General features: G+C 44.5%; 1 protein-coding gene across 10 annotated transcripts in view; it reads right to left on the bottom strand.

The window, feature by feature from the left end:
* Window positions 1-18,755, bottom strand: part of TENM4 (teneurin transmembrane protein 4) — a 603,540-nt gene that overhangs the window by 95,987 nt on the left and 488,798 nt on the right. For all 10 annotated transcript variants that reach the window (XM_030042633.2, XM_030042636.1, XM_030042637.2 and 7 more), the window contains one exon: window positions 6,153-6,369. In XM_030042633.2, the coding sequence (XP_029898493.1) occupies window positions 6,153-6,369 (217 nt within the window). The remainder of the gene's footprint in view (window positions 1-6,152; window positions 6,370-18,755) is intronic.

Genomic DNA, 18,755 nt, shown 5'->3' with positions numbered 1-18,755 from the left:
GCTCAACTCAAAATCACTCTAAGCTGAAATAATGCCATACTATATAATTTAAAATCAAAAGAAAAAGGCAAACATTGAAAATAATATATATATATATATATGCCCTGTACACTGAAAAGGTAAGTTTTAAAAGTATGCTTTCCTGTGCTTAAAAGGAATAAGTGCCAAAATGAAAACCACTACGTCTTTGAAAATTCCTCGTTATTGTCCTATATTTCAAAAAGCTATGATTTGTAGCTAGTAAGTAGTTCCTTTAAGCAGAAAGCAACAGAAGCAGAATGATGCCTTTGGAAGACTGTAATGCTGGGAAGGAGAGGGTTTGAAGAGGTGCTGTGTTAGCTCGGTTTAAAACACGGGAAAATACGACCCTGTTCCCATCAGTGTAGGTACCACGCTGTACCACGCGTGCTCACTCTCAGGAGCACTGGATGGTGTCTCACATGTTATGACAGAGTCTTCAACAGATGCAGCGTTCACAGCTGGCGTAACCACGCAGCTGCCGTGCTCCACGAGCTCCTGCATGGCCGCTGGGGTACCTGCCGTTCAGGGGGTGCATCCGACCCGCCGCATTTCGCTGCCAGCCCAACGGAGCCGCATCCTGCTGGAGCCGGGCCAGAGCCACGGGCTGGACCAGCCATCTCCGGAGAAATCAGCAGCAGCAAGCCACACCTGATGAGTTCAGGTTTTTTGACTTCTAACTTCGGCTAGAAAAGAAGCGTTTCTTACTTCGCTGTATAAAAATCGCACTTTTCTTGAGGGAGAAGTCCAGAAAAGACAGAGCACTTTGGTTTCCCTGTGAAGGAACCTCAGGAAGATCTGCTGGGGTGAACCCACAGTCCTCCAGGTGTGGAAAGAAATGGGTGAAAGGAAAAGAGAAGGTGCTTTGAATGTCTTCCTTCACGGTTACCAAGATATCACGGGGAAGGAGAGGGTTTGAAGAGGTGCTGTGCTAGTGTGGTTTCAAATTTCTCCTTCAAACTCTCTCAGAAGTGAGCCAGAGGGACTACCAAAATGTTTTGAAAGCCATTTTGATCCTCCCCTATTTTCTCAGTTGTTCTTTGGCCATGATCAATACTCACAATTTTGGTTTTGATAGGGCTTGGGATCGATGCAGTTTAACTGTGACAATAAAACCCATCCATTTATTTATTTATAGTAAAATAGTGCACAGATGCATTTATAGCACACCTGTCTATCTTAGCATCTAACAGTGCTTGTGCAACCCTCCCCAGCTGGATCAGTAAGGTACGTTGTACAGCCTGGCACACAGGAGGGACACAGAGAGGTGGAGTGACATGTTTACAGATACCTTGTCACTCAGTAGTGGAAAAAGAATTGTGCAAATTTAATTCTGATCAGAATTTTAAACCATGAAAACTTACTACTTTTTGTACTTAGACTACTGACCTGAGGGCAATAAGGGACTACTCTTGCAGCGGATACCAGAACCTGCTCTCTGATGTGTCTTTATAACTCAGCGGGTTATTTGTAGCTGCCCATTTAATTGGGATGGGTTAATACTGCTGGCAGCAAGTAGACACATGCAACCTGTACCAAAAAAGAAGGGGTATAAACCACACCTACTTAAAAATCACCTTATTTCTTGTCAAATGTTCTTTTAAAAAATGCCAATTCCACACATGGTTTTCTGAGGCGCTTTAATCCTATGCCAACACATAACATAAAAGACTCCGTGGATCAGGACTTTAGCCTGTTCTTGCAATTTTCTGACACTGTCCCTCAAGAGAGAACAAATATATCAGGTGTCCTACTTGAAAGTCAACACTTGACACCACTGCACATTGTGCTGCTCCTTATGGTGATGGACAACTAAGAATGGCTTAAAAATACAAAGCAAACAGCAAGAGTAAGTGGTTTCAAAATCAATACAAGAACGATCAAGTAGCAGAAGAGTACTTGTTATCTGTTCATCAAAATGATGTGAAAAGACATTCTGTGCATTCAGAATTTAATTTAGCTACTTGCTTTATCATCATAAACACTCATTTCAATATGGGCAATGATTATTTTTTCTTCCCAAACATTAATAATATATAATTGCTGGTATTTTGGAGGAGACAAGGTCTTTACCTTTATCCATCAGGGTAATTTATCATTGTCTTTCTTTTTCTTCTGCAGTGGTGAGAGAGCTTGTCAGCTCAGCTTGTTCTTAAAAAGCCGGAGTGTAATTCAATAATAAATTCACTCAAAGGCTAGCTGTCACGAGGCATTCATTTATTTGTATCCATTAGGTGATATGCACTGCTGTTCTCTCTAAAGGGTAGCTAAGCTGAGTTTCTGAAGCCCAGGAAATACATTGCACAGATATTCAGTCATCTCCTTCACCCTGCTGGCACTTCTGCATAGGCCATACAGGAATGCAAATGTGCTGTGGTTCCCCCAGGGGCGACAATCAGCCAGCCATGACCTGGTAAAGCCCTGCGGAGTAGGCTGCGGTTCCTGACCTGAATGATGAGTGCGCTTGTGCCACAGGTGTCTCTGCAGGACGTCAGACACACAGGACACAGAGGTCCACGTCACCTCTGTGTTGCCTGCTCACGGGGGAGTGCTCACAGCCAAGCGGCACGGATCCAACTCCCCTCCTACCCCATGAGGATGACGGCGCTGGGCCAGAAAGATGTAGGATGTTCCATGCCCAGCAGTCCACAGTCCTGATCTACGCCGAGAAGGAGACAGCTTCGTGAATCACACCAGCAGCAATGGAAGGGAGAGGATTATTCTAAGGCAGGATGCCGGAGCCCTCCCTCAGAACAAAAAGATTTCCTGACCTCTCTCCTCTTGGACAAGCTATTAAGCCAGGAGCTGGAAGGAGAAATGAAAATGGTTCATCTTGCCCCCTGCTGCTGCTGTGATCTTCATGGAGACACTGAGCAGTTCCACGGATAAGAGGGATATTATCACCTGTCTGTTGTAAAAGCAACTGGAGGAGATTCAACAGCAAGAACGCTACTGAAGAAAGGGCATATCCACACCTGCAAATACAGTCAGTCTCATTTGCCTACACTAACTGGGTCCCAGATGGTCCCAGCCCATGCTCCTCCACGGAGCAGTCACTGACCACTGCTGAAGCACTGCCATTTCCAGGGTGACAAGAGACAGCTGTTTAAAGGTTCAGCTTTCTAGGTGGTGAAAACAGATGAGTGAAACTACAAAGAGAAGCCAAGTAAGCAGAAAACACTTGCAATGGTTAAGTTTATCCAGATCTATAGGATCTTTAAGAACTAACAGGAACACACGATGGTTTTTAAGATCCCAAAAGAGTAATGGCATTTTTAGCAACCCAACAGACTGATAAGCCTGGACTGTGCTGTGGTGCTGTCTCAGGGGATAATATACCTTCTGTTGAGGTCCTTCATGGTTATTTGCAACAGCTCTTGTGACGAGTCAAGATATTTAACTTGAGAGATGCAATATAATCACAGCTTGAGGTGACATATCTGTAGACCATATTTAGTGATACACACCCTATGCTGGTATTTTAAGAATGGCAACCTCATAAATCATCACTATCTCTGTATCATTCTTTGTGTTAACTTAAATGGAGCAACGAGCCCCATTTATTAGTTCCACTGCAGTTAATGAAAAGCAATCATTAAAACCCTTCCTATTGATTTGAATCTTTGCATTCCCTCGCTCTAGTAATCTATATGCCAGATAAATATTTCTGCTAGCAGGTGCTCCTTTTGAATCCCGAATCTTTCTTTAGCAGGATGTCTACAGATGGTTAGAAATTCCTTCCTACATAGACATCTATCATCAGATCTATGAAACACATGTAACTCCTGTAGGAGTTCATGTGACCCTAAGTGACACAGTGTTTCTGCTGGTCCTCTGCTGGCACTCCCAGAAGCAAATTCACTGTATAAATAAGAAATTCCCATTATTTTCCCTCACCTCTGTGTGGTGCTGAATGCAAGCAGCCTTTAAAGAGAAGTTGCAAATTTTTTTTATCAATCACAGATGTATGAAGACTCCTATAATTCTTTAGTTGTATGGAAAAGTTCATTAAACATGGACATGTGTCTACCAAGACTCTCTGCCTATCAGAATGGATACACACGGACCTGATACCAGAGTCCTCTGTGGAAACGCTTCTGACTGAGGGCTCAGCTGAGGAATTGCAACCCTAAATACATCAGAAAAATGAAACTGTGAGTATAATCTATTTTGTATTCTGGAGCCTGATTTTACAGCAACAAATCACAACAACTGACAGCAGAGAATTCGCTGTGCTAACATTTAGTCCAGAGCCTGAACTGTTCAGTATCCAGAACTTGCAATCTTCAGAATGCTGAAGTACAACAGTTTGCGACATAATGAGTGTTTGGCCTTAATCTGAATCACTGTTGTCAGCTTTCTTGGACTCTGAAGGGCTTGGCAGCAAGACAAATCAGGGAAACAATCACATCAGGCCAACTCCCTGACACTGGTGTGCTTCTAAGTGGTTCATGTCTCAGGTCAGCCTGTAGACCACCAGAGATGGCAATACATGGGAGGTGGTACCCAAGGGATGCTGGCAACGTCCCTTCGTGGAAGAGCATTAGGTCAGACTCAGAAGGGCCTGAGAGGCCGGCTGAGATGCAAGTGTTGAAATAAATACCTGCATAAACACGAGGGTTGTATATTTTCAGTGCCAACCTATTCACTGCTGTGTGGGGGAAAGCTGAAAGTAAGCAGTTAATGACTGGGTGGAATTCAACGGAATCCAAACCTAAGTGTTGAGAACCACCTCCTGGCTCAGGGTTACCACTTCTGAAAGGCAACATTCAGGGCAGACACCGAATGATCTAAGAATCTGACACCCCAGGGTATGTATTATAGTGTCCTGCTATAAGCAAGGGATTTTAAAGAGATGACCTCCCCTGACAGCCAGGCACCTACTTAAACAAATGGCTGAGATGCAGTCACAAAAGTGAACTGCATATGATTTCTTTGCCGGTTCCTGTTTCTTGATGATGACTGCAGTGACACAGAATGTCTCAGTATTAAAACTAAGTTGACTGTTTATATTGGAAATCACTCTAAGCCCTCCCTACACTGTAAGATTTTCTTCAGTTATAGAATCATAGAATCAGAGAATGGCTTGGGTTGGAAAGGACCTTAAAGACCATCTAGTTCCAACCCCCCTGCCATGGGCAGGGACACCTTCCACTAGACCTGGTTGCTCAAAGCCCCGTCCAACCTGGCCTTGAACACTGCCAGGGATGGGGCAGCCACAGCCTCTCTGGGCAACCTGTGCCAGTGTCTCACCACCCTCACAGTAAAGAACTTCTTCCCAATATCTAACCTAAATCTACCCTCTTTCAGTTTAAAGCCATTACCCCTTGTCCCATCACTACATGCCCTTGTAAAAAGTCCCTCTTGGGCTTTCCTGTAGGCCCCTTTTCGGTACTGGCAGGCTGCTATAAGGTCTCCCTGGAGCCTTCTCTTCTCCAGGCTGAACAACCCCAACTCTCTCAGCCTGTCTTCATAGGAGAGGTGCTCCAGCCTCCGATCATCTTCGTGGCCCTCCTCTGGACTCGCTCCAACAGGTCCCTGTCCTTCTTAAGTTGGTGGCCCCAGAGCTGAACACAGTGCTCCAGGTGGGGTCTCACCAGAGTATAGTAGAGGGGGAGAATCCCCTCCCTCGACTTTCTGGCCACGCTTCTTTTAATGCAGCCCAGGATACGGTTGGCTTTCTGGGCTGCAAGCGCACACTGCTGGGTTGAGTTCTTTTGAGGTCTCTAGTAGTCACACTATAGATTGTAAATACCATTCTAGTTTCTCTCTCTTTTGGCTCTGTCAAGGGAAGAAGTTCTGCCATTGGTGTTTACTAGATACTTTTGGAAATGTCAGTCACTTGAACTAGAAGAGCCCTGCTGAACAGATGGCTTTCACTCCTTGAAATAAGAGAAGGCAGGAAAGATGCAACTGCCCCTATGCGTTGGGAAAGAAGCATCTTGTCTTACTGGCTGGCAGGACATTGCAGATGAGGAGACAGTCAGCAGAATTACATCAGCCACAAAATTCTTCAGATATCTCCTTTCCTTAGACAATTTCCGTGTTCTGCATCTTGCTGCCATTTTATGTCTTAAAATGGCCAAGTGGCTTACGCTTTACCTCTTACTGAATCAAAACCAAAATTCACTTACCCTCCTTCAAAAGGATTTTCTCCTGGGATGATGTGAGTGCTGTCCTTGCCGATCAGGAACTTGATCCGATCGTAGAACGAATGCAAGCTCTGCTGGGAGATGGGGGCTTGCGTCTCCTGGATGATATCCAGGGGGTCCGGGGAGCCCAGGCACAGCGCATTGACGTGGCACAGTGGCTGCAAGCAGCAGTCTGGGTCCATGCAATCCACCAGGCCATCTGCAGAAGGGTAAGGAAGATTTTAGAGCAATGGTAACATGGGCTGTTGTAGACTTCAGGGTGCAAGAACTCTCTCTAATGCACACAACAGAAAATGTGAATATACACCTACCTAGAGTAAGGCATGTTCCCTTAAAGCCCCAATAAAGACCCTCAAATATGCATTAATGTGTAATATATGAAAACACACACATACACATGAGCTTAGCCCCTTAAAAAAAAGCATCTTTGAGATTAGTTCTGGGATATGCCATTTCACATCTCAGTCACTCAGATAACTCCAGAGCCACAAAAGGAGTTTTTTTTCCTGTCAATATACGAATTACTTTTGTACACTGGTCCTGTTCCCTGTGTAAATCACAGGCACATTGCATCACACCAAAGCTATCAGGGTCACTTTCAGCAAGACTAAAGAGTGAATAAAGCCATGGTATCTCCCATGGCCGCAGAGAGATCTATACATGCAACCCACTAAAGATTCTGGCTAGATAGATGAGAAAGTAAGGGAGATTTTGCTGGGAAGGTTCTGTCTCTTTTGGCCTTTGTCACATTTATTCCATGCAGACACAGAGTAACATGAGCTCAAACTCTAGGGATATAAATCTTGTACTTTCAGCACCACTGAATTAATAATAACAATAATAGCAGTGGACACACTTAAGAAAAGCTTGCCAAGTGTACTCTAGTAAAATGAGGGTTTGCATATCTGTCAAGTCATCAAACGCACAGACAGTACTACTTCCCCTCCCACCACCATAGCAGCATTCCCCAGTTCATTTTGAGATGCCACTGTTCATTGCAAACAGCTTAGTAAAAAGCGGTGACAGGAAAGGAAATACAAAAAAAGCTCAGAAGAGGTTTGATGAAGCATCACATTTAGAAATAAAAGTTGTTAGCATGTAGTAGAGATGGATCTTTAAATCAGATAAGGGAACTGGATGTTTTTGTTCTGGGGTAATGGGATATGGAGCCCTTCACTTCCAACTCATCAGTTCAAGCAAGACAGTTTGATAGTGAATGAAAATTGTTACCACGTGATGGCTGTTCAAAGACCTATGTGAAATGAGTGGTTGGTCTCAGTGTAGTTGCTGGGAGCTCTGTGTATCTAAGAAACCACCTTTACAGCTAGCATCCTACTACTGATTTCAGCATAGGGGCAAGAAATGAATGTGCCTGGAGAGCAACACTATCCTGAGAGGTAGGTCTCTCCTGAAGTGGGATAAAATTTGGAGTTGTCACGATAATGGATTTTTTATTTCAAAGAAACAATAAATTAAAACAAGACAGTTTGTCATTATGACAGATTGCGAGCTTCAGTTTCATCCCAGTTATACCAGTATGAATTAGAAGTGCTTTCGCTAATGTTATCAGCATTACTTTGAATTTATTGTAAAATAAATAGGATTAGAATCCGATTTGTTATTATTGCTCCAGTACTTACGATGGCTTACACGACATGGACTCAGATTCTGTTGAGTTATACCTGTTCCATTCTTGGAAGATTTTAGTGCCATAAAACTTCACTGGCAACATCATTTCATGTGGTTACCCGTACACAGAAAACTGAACAAAAAACCTGTTCAGTGTTCCCAGAGCTTCCAGTTTATGTGTGGGTCAAAGCACAATGAATATCTGCTCCATGTAGACATGTACACACACACAATGAGTCATTTTCACAAGTGCTCTGCACCTGCCATTAATGATAATGGCAGCAGTGTTAGATTAGCAAAAGTGCTTTTGAAAATCCCATCCATTATCCTTACCTCTGTCTCTTCTGATATCTCTACATCTTTATAACTCCTTGCAAAATTGCCACAAAAATTTATCAGCTCGGGCACAAAACCTACCCATCTGCCTTTTCTCTTGATGACTAGTGATAATGAAAAAGAACTAATTACGTTTTATTTGCCCATTAAAAAAATGACTTGCTGCAGATGATTAGGCCGGTCGGATTCTGGAAGGTCAAATCTCAGATGGAGTTTGAGAGACCGTTCACAGAATAAAGACCTGCATAGATGTAATATGTTTATCCATAGTTACCTGATAGAAAAAAAAAAAGAGAAGGAAAAGAAACAACAAACCAGCCTTGTTACCATATCGACTACAGTTTCAAGCAAGATAAAATATTGTCCTTTTCTCCCACACATTAATAATGTTTTCTAAGGCTACAGACACTCTGCTGAGAGGACAGCAAACCAGCTGTACCATAGCTTTTCATTACCCTGTCTTTATTCCAGGCATCAGAAATGTGTTTTGGGACCTGAAGCTGCAAGATAGCAAGGAAATATTGTCTTTGCAGGAAACAGCAGATAAATGTTTGAAGAACAGATGCGCAGGACAACATTTTGTACAGGTGAGAATGCTGAAGCCTCATCTGCAGATAAGCCTTTCAACTAATGTGTTTCAGGCCTGTATGGAATAAGTTGGGGGTAATTACACCGGAGAGGTTTGTCACTGACATATTAAAGTCATTAAGGTCCTCAAGAGCTGAAATGGGGTTTAGGTACTCAACTCCCTCCAATATCAAAAGCAGTCTCAGGGCAAAGCATTTCTTTCACTCAGAAAATGTAAAGGACATTTTTGGCTGAGGCATGGAGAACAGCAAGAGTTAAGCTACAAACCAGATCATAAATAGTGATGTCTCCATCTGAATATGATTTTCTTCTGTTTTTTTATTGTGTGGTCCACAAGCGAGCCAAGTGGTGCCCTACAGTGAATTGTAAGGAGATATTATGAAATTGTACTCAGCTATGACTTCTCATGCCCTGAGATTTCTCACTGGATCCATCAGAAGAGTGAGGATAAAGTGACATTTGCAAGAAGCTACCTGCCCATGAAGAGCAAGGCATTCAAGGAGCTGCATGGATTAATAGAAAATAAAATCAGAGCAAAATAAACCTCATGCTTTAATGGTCCAAATAGACAAAAAAAAAAAATAAAAAAAATGTGGGAAGCCAGCACCAGCAGCAAAGGAAAAGATAGCAAGGTATGAGCTCGCAGAACAATTTGAAGTCATAATACAAAACGCTTTTGAAATTTCTAAAGCATAAAGGTGAATTTTCCTTAGAACTTACTGCAAAATTTTCAGAGAGTGGTAACAGAAGGAGGTGAACGTGGGACCAGTGGCTTCTGCACCCCAAGTTTTGCAGCAGCAAAGGCACAGAGACCCATGATCCATGTGTGCATTCCTAACTCCGGTAGCTCCCAGAGCACAGATACACAGCACAGTAAGTTCTTAGTTATGGCCATGTTTATACAGGTCTTGGTTTTAAAAAGTGGCACCTCCCTTACCCTACATATAGCCATAATATGACCATGGCACTTCATACCAGAGAACAAAAGTGTTACTGAATTATCTCCATGCGAGGTTGAAAGTCCTGCATAGAGGGATTACAGTAATTCATGTGGTTTAAGGTCAAAGAGGCTACTATGATCAGCTTGTCTGACCTCTTATATATACAGGCTGTCCATTCCCTCCCGCCCAGAACTGGATTAAAGCCTGTCTTTTAGAAAGATATCTCATATATCAAAGACAGCTGATTACAGTGAGTCCACCACTTCCTCCGGTAAGCTATTCAAATGCTTAATTACTGCCAGGAAACTGCATCTTATTTCAAGGTTGAATTTGTCTAACTCCAATACCCCACCACTGGAACTTGTTTTGCCTTTGTCTACAAGGTTACCAATATCTCTTTCTGCCCTGCATGCTCAGACGTCTTTTCCAAGTGCAAGTCCCTCCACACAGAGCAACAATCCATTCCAACCCTTTTCTCTGAACAGCGGAGGAAGATTAAACTTCCTATCGTAAGGTTTATTTTCCAGCGGCTGGATTTTTTTTGTGTGTGGCATCCTTTGATCTCGTTCCAGTAATTTCACATCTTTTGTTATGTGTGGGCACCAACACTGGACACAGATCTGTGGCAGCAGTATTGGGTACAGAAGAGAGACCACTTCCCAACTTTTGGGTTTTTATACTTCTAAGGTTCACAGTAGCCTTTTAGCAACAGCCTTGCACTGAGAACTCATGTTGAGACAATTATCTCCTGTGACCTCTAAATCCTGTTCTGAGTCATTGCTTTTCAAGAGTCTCCCAACCCGTAAGTATAACATGCTTTCTTTGTTCCCAGGGGTATTATCTTGCATTTTGCTGCATTAAGGCACATTTTGTTTGATTGTGACCTTGTAGCGATGTGAGTCAGATCGCTCTGTATCAAAATGATCTGGGTATATTATTTACCACCATATCAAGCTTTAGGTGACCTGAAGATTTTACCAGGACAGATTTAACTACATTCTAAGACAATGATGAAAATGCTGAATAGGGTTGGATACAACAACCAGTTCTAAGGGATCCCTTCAGAAACAGCTTCAATCATGGATGCCTTTCAATTAACAAATTAATTTGGAGATCTGTCACTGAGCCAGATTTTAAGCCACCTCTTGTGTTCCTTATTATTTCCATGTAATAAAAGTTTTTACATGTTTAAGACATTTTATGCATCCTATATAGAAACAAGTGTCCTTTTGGCTGTCCTGCCAAAAATAAAACTCTTTTGTCACACCTCCTTTGTATAAAGCCATGAAATAAATACCTTTTGCAATCTCAGAGTTACCATGGGGTGAATCAAATCACTGCCTTTGTGAAAAGGGAGCCATTGGCAAGATATTGCCACATCTGGTAAATAATGTGATCAATGGTTTGCATCTTTCACTAAGCCTCATGTAATCATAGAATAAGTAAGACTGGATGGGATCGCTGGAGGTCATCTTGTGAGCCCTGTCTCATTCCCTTCAGACAAGAAGGAGAATGAACTGGGCTCAGCAGAAAACCTTCCTTTTCTGCCATTAAGGATAAAGCAGCTCGAATTTATTCAGCTAACGTTATTTTTTAGGGGATGAAGTCCACTTTGATCAGATAATCTGCACTCTGTATATCACTAGACAGTGAGTTTTACTTTAGGATTACTGCATCTAGCTCGTACCTTGTGGGTGGAGTTGGAATGCTGTTTTTAGAAAGATGGTCTGTCTCACTTTAAAGATTGCAAATCCACCAATCCCGTTAGTGAGCTCTTCCAAACACTGCCTTTGACTGTAAACTCTCTGGGAGCAGAGACTGTCTTTTTATTTTCTGTTCACAAAACATCTGTTCTAGTCCCAAAGGGCTCCGAAGTGCCAAAGATCCCAATGAAATAACCACAATTCTCATTAAAGATTTGTATCTGTAATGTATTTTCAGCCTGTTCTCCATGTAAGCATTGCTTCATGGAAGGGACTAAACTCTAAAGCTATCATCTGTGCCTTCTTGGAGCAGGACCTTAGCCTAACAAGCGTGACACTTGCTTAATACCAGCTGGAAAACACCTGATATTCACTGACTTTAAGCACTGTCACTGTAGCAGCTGGGCCATCTACATGAGATAATGACAACAGATCCGAATGCTGACCTTACTCAGGAGTTTAATGAGATACTCAATATCAGAACTGCCTTCCACAAATAGTCAGCCTGGATGCCAAATTTAAGATGACCTAAAATTACTTGGCTTTCAAACATTGCTTGTGACCCATCACTTTCTGAAAATTGTGCCCTTTATGATGTTTAAATAGCATGCAGAAAAATACAGCCACCCAAACCAACAAGAAATTCTGAAAATCTGGAGCTACTGGGGTTAGTGTGGAGGACTCAGGGCTGTGTCTTGCTTATTCTGCCCACCAGAGCTTCAGGTGGGCAGGAAGATCACTGATTCTCATGCTCTCTGGTATTTACCACACAAGGAGCTGCAGGATGCAAGCCAGATGTAATTTCCAGATGTGTTATGATAGAAACAAAGTTGGTATGGTAAGCACCACATCTGCCAGGTGGTTGGTTAAATGGGACATGTTCCTTCCTACCCGAGCATGCAGGACGGGGCAGGTGCTCAGTAACTAAAGGGGTTTTGTGACTGTCTTCCTTGCCTGTAAGCCGTCACGTCCAGACTCTCCAGCTTCCCTGAAAGCCTCCTTTGCTAGGAATGGATTAAGATCCTAAGGCACACAACCAGGCACTAACTGATAGGAAAAACTGTGTGCCTATTGAACATGACTGCTTATTAGGAGAGGCACATCTTTTGGCTTACTTCTAAACTATGATGAGATGAGTGTGACATATTGAACAAAAACCTCAGAACAAAAACTAATTGTCACATTCACAGCCACTACCGTCCTGCGAAATAATTACTCTCCGGCAGCAACGGGGCTACTGTCCCTGCATTCCTTGGGTTGCTGCTGCACTTGCTGGCTACAAAGCGCTCACAAATCCCACAGCAGTCTCATTCCTCTTTCAAGCCTCATGCAGTCTAGCTTCCAAGTCCCTCACCCACCACCACGCAGTGCCAACAAGGTGTCAAGGATTAGAGTTTTGTACAGAAGCAAAGGGCTGGTTTTGAGAGACTGCTTCTGCAGTAAACAAGATCAGCCGAGAGCTAATAAAATTTCAAATTAGCTGTGACTTTTCATGGCCCCACAATTGTGTTGGCTGATTTAATGGGCAGCGTCTTAGCTCGCTGAGATTGAATAATTGAGCATTTCTACAGAGCTATGGATGCTGCAACAAAAATCCGTCATGCTAACATCAACAACAGAATGCAAATAACCTTCAGCCAGAGGTGTTATTATGTGTTTAAGCAGACTCTGACAGGTGCTGCATGTCAAGTGTCGGGCTGGAACAGGCAGGCCACAGGTAGGGATGGACCTGTCTGTATGCAGAGAGCATCCTGCGGACCGTGACGCACATCGGGGGCCCCGGACACACAGGCAGTTGGGAGGAGGTGAGCCTAAGGAGACTTATTAGGGTAGATCTGGGAAAGCGTGCCTGACAAACTCAAGGATTGCTCCTGCTAAAGATCATGAGACTTTTTGCCACTGACTGCAGTGGGAAGAGCCTTTGTGAGAAAAGCAAACCAGAAAGAAAAATAACAGTAAAACCCCATTATCTTTCAGGAGTATTTCCGTTGCCAATGGAAGCATAAAATACAGTGATTATACAAATAATTGCGTCTCTCACCTCATCCAGTCCTTATCTTTTACTTTCCTTTCTGTGCCATTCACCAGGCAACATTATCATTTTTTGTGGGGACACTGTCTGTCTTATCCTGTGATGCTTTTGGATGTATTACTGGGAGAGTTTAGATGGGGAAGGTTTAAAATGCAGATGCTCAAAGGTAAAGCTAACAAAGTGTTAGTCTTACCCTTGAGCAAAACAGGTTTTACCCTTCCAGCTCTAGCCTAAACTCGGGTGAAACAGAGACTGAAGGAATGGCTCAGTACTGCACAAAACACAAGTTATTGTTCATGTTCACTCGCTTGTGCTGATGAAGGTTTACAGGAGTAATGATGTTCTGTCCTGCATTGAGGACCAACATTCAATTTACTTCAGTTGGATTTGGGGAATAAATAGGTTTTACTCCAGCACTTTGCAGAGAACAATTTTACCTATTCAACAAAAGAGTTGTAGCTTTTGGCCCCACTGTAAGGAATCAAAGGGAAATAAAACACAAACGTAAGGAACAATAGCAATGTGACTGTCACCCCCCTGTGATCACGTTAGCTGTTAATGTTATTTTCGCTCTTTCTATCCCACCTGCTCTGTTTTGATTCTGCCTGAATAAGGTTCTCACTGGTTGTATCCTGGCTAAATTAGATTGCTGGCTGCCTGGGAAAGGAATTGCCCTCACATCTTTCTCTAAGTGCTCAGCACATGTTTGCAAGTTCAAAATAATATAGTCATATGTAATAGTAATCATGTATTTGAATTACAGAACTCCTTGGGCTCTAGTGCAGAAGCAGAGCTCTGCAGTGCTAGTCACTACAGAAATAGTCTGCAAAAAGTTCATCCTAATCCAGAGCTACATTCTTGTTTAACAAAACATCTGAAAAGAAAAAGAAGGGAAGTGGAAGGAGGAAATGACAGAAAGCACATGATAATCACCACTAGCTGGGCATAAACCAGAGCTATGATAATGTGTTTAGAGTCTACAAATTCACAGCATCCCCCAACTCATCACTGCTCTTGAGAATACAGTTGATGCAGCTGGCGTCATGGGTTTCTTCCTTTCTCCAGGCAGGCTTTTAACAAAGGGACTTATGCATTGCACAGCCAGCAAAGCAGCGCAGGCAATCTATGTTTTGAGTGAAATTCATGAAGCTGAGCAAGGCATGGAGGGCCCTTCCCAGCAGAGGAGAGACTAGCATTCAGGCAGGGCAGTAAGTATAGGTTGCTTAACCTGATCAATGGTCAGGCAATACCGTACCTGAAACTGCCTCCTTCAGGAGCCAAAGCACCTCTCAAAAGTGATTCCTCTGAGAAAAAGGGACTCAGAGCTTAGAAATTTTTTATGGGAGCAATGGGTTCACACCCTCAGCAGCTGAGATATCCTTGTCACCAAGGTCTCTCGCTTTCCTGGTAAGTGCTGCAAGTGTTAAGCTACTGCTGAAAAGTTCACCCTAACATATTCTGTTGACTGAATCCAAGGCAATTCAACAATCATCCGAGCACAGCTTGGAAAGTGGACTCAGATAACTCAGATATAGGCATGTTTCTCAAACCCTGGTCAAGAGGAAAGTGGCCATGCACTCTACGCACCCTGAGCACCCCTGGGGCAAAACCTTAGGTTTTTAAGGGGACTTTCTGCCCCAAAGAGTAGGGAAGAGTATGCCTCAGGTGCTAAAGCAGGTCTGGTAGAGTTTTCCTGAATTTCTCCTTTGAGCATTGGTGCCCAAACTCTGTTTAAACATCTTTTCAGGTGCAGAAATGCTTTGTGAAATGCGTGTCCAAGCCTGTCTTTTCTGAAGATGGTTTATGTCACGTTTTGTTACATCTTATATACCAGCAGTGCCTCCTTCCCATGAGTAACTTCCCTCATTTCAGCAGACAATGGTAGGTTTCTTTTGACGCAGAGGACACTTTCATGGTTTCTTTCTGAATCTATTAATCAAAGGCATTTCATTAAGGACTGGTCAAAAGTACCAGGAACTCTCCCAGGCTGTGAAGACAACCCACAGGCACTGCTAGACCATCCGTTCACAGCACATCATCCTCTGTAATGGCACAACCAACACCTGCTTCTGGACGCCGTAATACATGGGTTCACACCGCTCTCCTGACGGCCCCAGTGCTAACGACCGGCAGCAGGCGATACCCAAGTGTTACCGTCCAACACAGAATCAGCAAAGAGCTGAAACCTGAAAATGTGAACTGGTCATTTTGTTCTCTTACTTGAGGAAAGGTTGATTAACAGTCATCATAAAACAGAGGAATGGAAGCTGGATGATTTACAACAAATTATACCAGCTAGCCAATCTTTTCAGGTACAGCAGACTTTCTCATTTTTTCAGCAGTGCTCTGTGGTTCCTTCAAGATGACCCTGTTGTTTGACTGGATCTATCTGTGATGGTAAATGCTAATTTATGATGGCTGTTTTCCCAGGTGTGTTCAGATCTCAACACTTCCCTTCATAAATGTAGCTAGCACATTAATGCATCATTTTTTATGGTTTTGAGGAAGCAGACAGCTCCCACACCATGCCCCAGAGACAATCTTCTCGTGCTATAAAAGTCTTGCAGGCATGAAGTAAAGGTACATAACAGTGTGCAAAAAGAAAAAGAAAATACCAGAAAGCACCCCACCACCTTGTCTGCAGCTCAAGCATTTGCTAATACAAAAGTTTGCATTCTGGGGTTCTCCTGGATTCTTTGCAACTTTCCCTTTACAACCCTGCCGCTACCTTCAGGTGTAACCCTACGTACTGGCAAAGAGCAATGCAGACTCCTGCCAGCTCTCTAACGCGTTACTTGGCATGTGGTGGACAGATGGTGGACACATGGGTGTTAAGAAGGTCAGCGCACAATGCCAAAATTTCTCTTGCCAAAGAATTTGAAATGCTGCTGTCCCAAAGCATTACGCAAGTCTCCACCTTACTACAAGCACTACCTGATCCTTGAATGGGGCAAGCAAGTCACGAAGCATTACTCTGTGGAGTTGCACCGATGGGCTATGGTACAGTTAAACAAACAGCATTGATTTGCCTCAGAGACCCCATTGCTGTATTACATCGTCCCTGAAGCAGGAGTTGATTTCTAGTGGCAGCAATAACTAATGCTCCGGGCTGCAAGGAACGGCAAAAATCCCGTGCGCGGTGGCTTGGTGGCTCTGACCTGCTCACTGCTCCCGGGTTGGAAGACTAAGGCAACTTTTAGTTGTTCTGGCCCTGGAGGATAGAGGGAAGGAAAGCATAAGGATTGCTCCACCTGCTAGCTCTTGGGTAGCATCTGGTGGAGCACAGACTGAACTTGCAAAGGCAAAATGGGGCCACGTGTACACTGGAACCCTGTGTTCGTGCTAGGCTAAATGCATTGCATGTAGCTGTCACGAATGAGACACAAACTGAGGGGCAGAAGCTTCGCTACTACAATTCTTGCAGAAAAAGAGAACAGGATGGTTTATTTTCTTCACTCCCAAAGGAAGACCATTCACCAGGTGACATGTAAGAAAAATGAAGCTGCTATACTTCTGTTTTGGGTTTGTGTGGCGGGTTTTTGGTAGCGGGGCAGGGTCCGCGGGGCCGGCTCCTGTGAGAAGCTGCTGGAAGCTTCCCTGGCTCCAGCCGGACCCGCCGCTGGCCCAGGCCGAGCCCCTCAGCGATGGCGGCAGCGCCTCTGGGAGAGCGGAGTGAAGGAGGGGAACCCGCGGCGGAGAGGGGATCGGGACGTGAGAGGAACCCCCGTGCAGACATGGAGGTCAGTGAGGAAGGAGGGCAGGAGGAGCGGGGCAGGAGGGGATGCCCCCGCCGCCCGCGGTGAGGCGGCAGGCTGTCCCCCCCCAGCCCAGGGAGGGGAGCGGGGGAGCAGACGCCCGTCTGCAGCCCGGGGAGAGAGGAGCCGACGGCGGAGCAGGGGGTTCCCCCCCAAGATGGCCGGGACTCCGTGGGAAAGCCCGCGCTGGAGCAGGCTGTGCCTGAAGGACTGCAGCCCGGGGAAGGGACCCACGCTGGAGCAGTTCGTGAAGGACTGTCTCCTGTGGGAGGACCCCACGGCGGAGCAGGGGCCGAGCGAGGAGTCCTCCTCCCCCTGAGGAGGAAGGAGCGGCAGAGACGAGGGGTGAGGAACCGACCCCGGCCCCATTCCCCGTCCCCCCGCGCCGCTGGAGGGGGGAGGTGGAGAGAACCGGGAGTGGGGCTGAGGCGGGAAGGCGGGAGGGCGGGGGGGTGTTCTCAGGTTGGGGTTACTTCTCGTTGTCCTCGGTTTGATTTGGTGGGTAGTAGATTAAATTGAGGTTGTCTCTCCCCCCGGTTGAGCCTGTCCTTTGCCCGTGACCGTAAGCGGGGAGTGATCCCTCCCAGCCCTTGTCTCGACCCACGAGTGTTTCTTTCTATTTTCTCCTCATCCCGCCGGGGCCGGGGGGGGGGGAGCGAGCGGGCGGCTGCCGGGTGCTTTGTTACCGGCCGGGCTGAAACCACGACAACTTCTATGTAATGGTGTGCAATATACGTTAGGACTGGCCAGCATTATTTGACTGGGAAGATTGTCTATCATCTATCTGCCTATCAATCCATCTGTCTATCTATCTATTTAAATTAGCCTGCAGTAATCACTAACACAAGCCTTTGGAAGTGTTTAAATCTGGAAGAGGCAGCAGAGAACACCAGACAACTGAATATCAAGCTCTAAGGAATATGAAGGGTTAGATAATATTAGGAACATTTATATCCCAGATATATTTTTCATCTGAGAAAGACTCTTGCTTTTCACAAGTAAAGTAGATTGACCTTGTGCAGAGTTCAGCAGCTGTTTAGCAACTGGAATTGTTCAAAGCAGGAAACGAAGGATGCAGTCAGTTCCACTTCCCCGAGAACCAGCAAGCTTTACCCTACCTGGAAGACTTGGCTACTCTGGAAAAGTCCAAAACAATAACAAATGCCCTCAAGTGAAGTTACTGTGTTGATCAGACAGAACTTTTAGGCCAAAAAAGCAATTTAGTTTAATATCTGTAATTCTCTCATGGTTTCAGGACAGTGCAATGTATCCAGACAGTGAAATGGGGAATTGATCAACTCCCTTGCTCTCAATATGGACGGAGTCATACAGTTAGATGATTTCTGCAGAGCAAAGATGGTTAACACAGCTTTGCTGCCCAATAGCGTATCTGTGAGATTGTGAAGTATATCCTCTCCTCTTCCCGTCCTTTTTTCCTGTACACTCTGTTCCTAACAAAGGAGTCTACAAAAGCAACGGAGCCCATATTTAGCCTATGGAATATCAGCCTCTTCTCAAGGCTTTGTCAAATGCCATTAACTCCACTTCTAGGACTTGTCACAGAAGATAACTTCCTTGGTCTTTTAAACCTTCAAACTTCT

Source organism: Aquila chrysaetos, chromosome 19 (assembly GCF_900496995.4).
Source record: "Aquila chrysaetos chrysaetos chromosome 19, bAquChr1.4, whole genome shotgun sequence".
NCBI classification, from domain to species: domain Eukaryota; kingdom Metazoa; phylum Chordata; class Aves; order Accipitriformes; family Accipitridae; genus Aquila; species Aquila chrysaetos.
Note: the sequence above shows the minus strand (reverse complement) of the source record. Positions and strands in the feature narration are given on the sequence as shown.